At 32.2% G+C, this 2,966-nt stretch overlaps 1 protein-coding gene across 1 annotated transcript in view; it reads left to right on the forward strand.

The window, feature by feature from the left end:
* Window positions 1-1,160: 1,160 nt before the first annotated feature.
* LOC134840423 (uncharacterized) overlaps window positions 1,161-2,966 on the forward strand; it is a gene marked incomplete in the record, with an annotated part of 30,985 nt that continues 29,179 nt past the window's right edge. Inside the window, 1 exon segment of the mRNA XM_063856213.1 lies at window positions 1,161-1,580. Within this exon segment, the coding sequence (XP_063712283.1) occupies window positions 1,408-1,580 (173 nt within the window).

Consider the following 2,966-nt stretch of genomic DNA (forward strand, 5'->3'; position numbering starts at 1 on the left):
ACAGACATCTTAAAAGACACCAAGAAAACTCCAGGCCTCGTTGTAATACAAGCGGTTTAGTCTCTATTTTTTCAATTGTCAAATGCTCCTCAGTATCATTATAATGTGACCCTTTATTTGGAAACATTTAAGAAGGCTGTTTTATAAAATAGCAGATCATTTTGTAGCCAGATATCAACATTTCAAAATGATTTTTTTGATAAATTTTTTTATTGATTGTATGATACATTGCTTGATCAGTAAAAAATATATATATTTTTTTAGTATTTCTGTTGTTGAATAGCTCAGTGTTCAATTTTTGTCGTATTTCACTTGCAAAGGATTCTATGGGCGCAAAATTGAAATTTTTCTTGCCACGATTATCGTAGAATACAAGAAACATGCGAACATGTCAAGATTTGTGTTATCTAAACCTAAACAGCAGCAAAGCTTAAGCTTAATTTTCAGCTTAAGCTGAAATTGTTCAGCTTTTTTCTCAATATTTTATTGCTGAGCTTTCTTCATATATGGAAGATATGGTTTTTTGTTCTTTTTTGAAACTTTGACACTAAAATAATAAGAGTGTTAAATGTTATGAAATTATTTCTGCCTTATAATTTTTAGCTACTCATGCGTTTTCAGCACTAAATTTTTAAATACTATAGCTAATAATTTAAATACTATATTTAATTTTTAAATACTTAAGCTAATAAAAACATTTTTTAAGATTCTGTCGCGAATTCAATTTTTTTTGATGATTCCATAAGATGTGCGTCAAAAAACAATGAAAATGAAAAATCATTTTTTGCTTTTTATTGTGATATTCTGTAACGTTTTTTGTGATTTTTAACCTGTTTTGTGACTTTTTGTAACTAACAGAGGGACAGGGGAGGTAAAGCGGACGGATTTATATATGCATATGCTTAGGGATCCCTTAGAAAACCTTCAGCGTTGGTGTATTGTGATATATTGTCATTAAAAATCAACAGCGATTCTGAATCAATTTTGGTCTACTTTATACTTTTTTCCAAAATATGACGGATGTTAATACACCTGCGACTCGCCTATAAAATGGAGATCAGATGCTCAGAACACATGACCACAGGGATGATATCAAACTGAATTATTGAAACACGTATTTTTTGCTTAGCTCTGTCAAATTAAACTTTTGATAGAAAGTATTATTTCACATTGGTTTATCAATCGAGGGAACAAAAATTTCAACCAAATATTAAATTTTTTAAATCTTTCCTCAATTTACCCCTTTTTCATTACAAATACTTCACCTTCGTATAATATAGTTGTAATGAATACATTTTCCTTGACCTGATTCTTGATTCAGCTGCTCAGGACAATTTTTGCTGCCTGAACTAATTTTGAAACGGAACTTTTTTGTAACCCTTGAGCTGATTTTGAGGCACTGGGAAGATGGTAATAGTCGAACTTATTTCTTCACTCTTTCTCTTTTCTGTGCTCTTGATAGATTTGGGAAATGGACAAGAGTGTTCAGAGCAGATTGCAAGGACGAAAGGTGCCGTTTTTCAGTGGAACATCACTTTAACCTGTAAAGGCAGCAGGTTGTCGAGTGGCTTGTGTAAATGGTGAGGGCAGCACATTTTTTGGACCTGTTCAACTATCCCCAACCACTACGAAAAGGGAGGAGCAAAATTCGCGTGGGCAGTTTATTTGTTAAATGAGTAGAATAAGAATAGAGGTGAAAATTAGTTACTAGTAATCCGCAGGAATAGAGGATGGTTGAAACGATTGTTTTATATAACACATTTTCATTGTTTTAATCACACCCCTCTTTTTTATAGATACAACTTTTCTCGTATGTTTGAGCTGTGATCAAGTGGCCAGATTTTACGCGGCTTCCGATCGAAACTTCGACCCTGAATCTCAATAATCGTTATGATCTTACTCACGCCAACAATCTTGGCATTTTTTGTCAAATCTTAAACAGTGTATGTCAAATATAGAAGCTTTTTTGTCATCTTGGGAAAAAATCTGTTATAACATAGTAAAAATACCGACCAAAATCAATAACAGGCGCATTGTCAAAAGTATTTGAAAAACTGTTCCATAAAAAAATAAATGAATATCTGTTAAGCTATTACATACTGAGCAATACACATTGCGTGTTTAAATCATCATATTTTATTATGGATGCAATACTTTATTGTAGTGAATTCTTCTGAAATTGTATGGACATAAGCAAATACGGCGCCTTAATAGATCTTTCAAAAGCTACTGACTCAAAAGATCATAAGTTTCTTAAACTAAAATTAAGTAGTCTGGGTTTCTCAGAATCGGCTATTGAGTCAATTTATCAGCAACAGGCAATAAAAAAGTTTTCAATCACGGTGTGCCTCAAGGAACAGTCTGAGAAACTTTAGTTTTGAACATATACATAAATGATTTAAGCAAAGAATCACCCAAAAAATTGCAAATGAGTTCAATATGCGAATGATAATTAGGTTTTCTGCTATCATGACTTTGAAATTGCTTTCCAGGGTTTCAGGAATTATGCCCAAAACTTTCTCTTTATTTTACCAGATTTTACTTAAAATTAAACACTGACAAATTTGAGCTGATTATTTTTAGCAAGAAGCGAAGCAGAAGTGACCAAAATAAATTCAGTACCAACGCAACTAGATGATAATGTCATTGTAGAAAAATCGCAAGTACGGTATCTAGGACATAATAGAACGGAATAAACAAAATATTGAGAATAATGGCTCGTGGAATAAAAGCACTGCAATCAATTAAAAACCTATACCAATTTAGACTCGAATATTTTTTAATAAAAGCCTAAACAATTAGTCATCTAGACTACCCATCAACAGTCGTTAGCTAAAAAACATTAAACATAACAGTATCACTCGAAAAAACAGCTTAGCTTGGCAATTAAGACCTGCTACAATAACAAAAGTTTCGATTTTTCGTTGGATCTAAAATTGCAGCACCAAAAACTACCAGTAAAAACA

This window comes from Symsagittifera roscoffensis, chromosome 1 (assembly GCF_963678635.1).
Source record: "Symsagittifera roscoffensis chromosome 1, txSymRosc1.1, whole genome shotgun sequence".
Classification (NCBI taxonomy): domain Eukaryota; kingdom Metazoa; phylum Xenacoelomorpha; order Acoela; family Convolutidae; genus Symsagittifera; species Symsagittifera roscoffensis.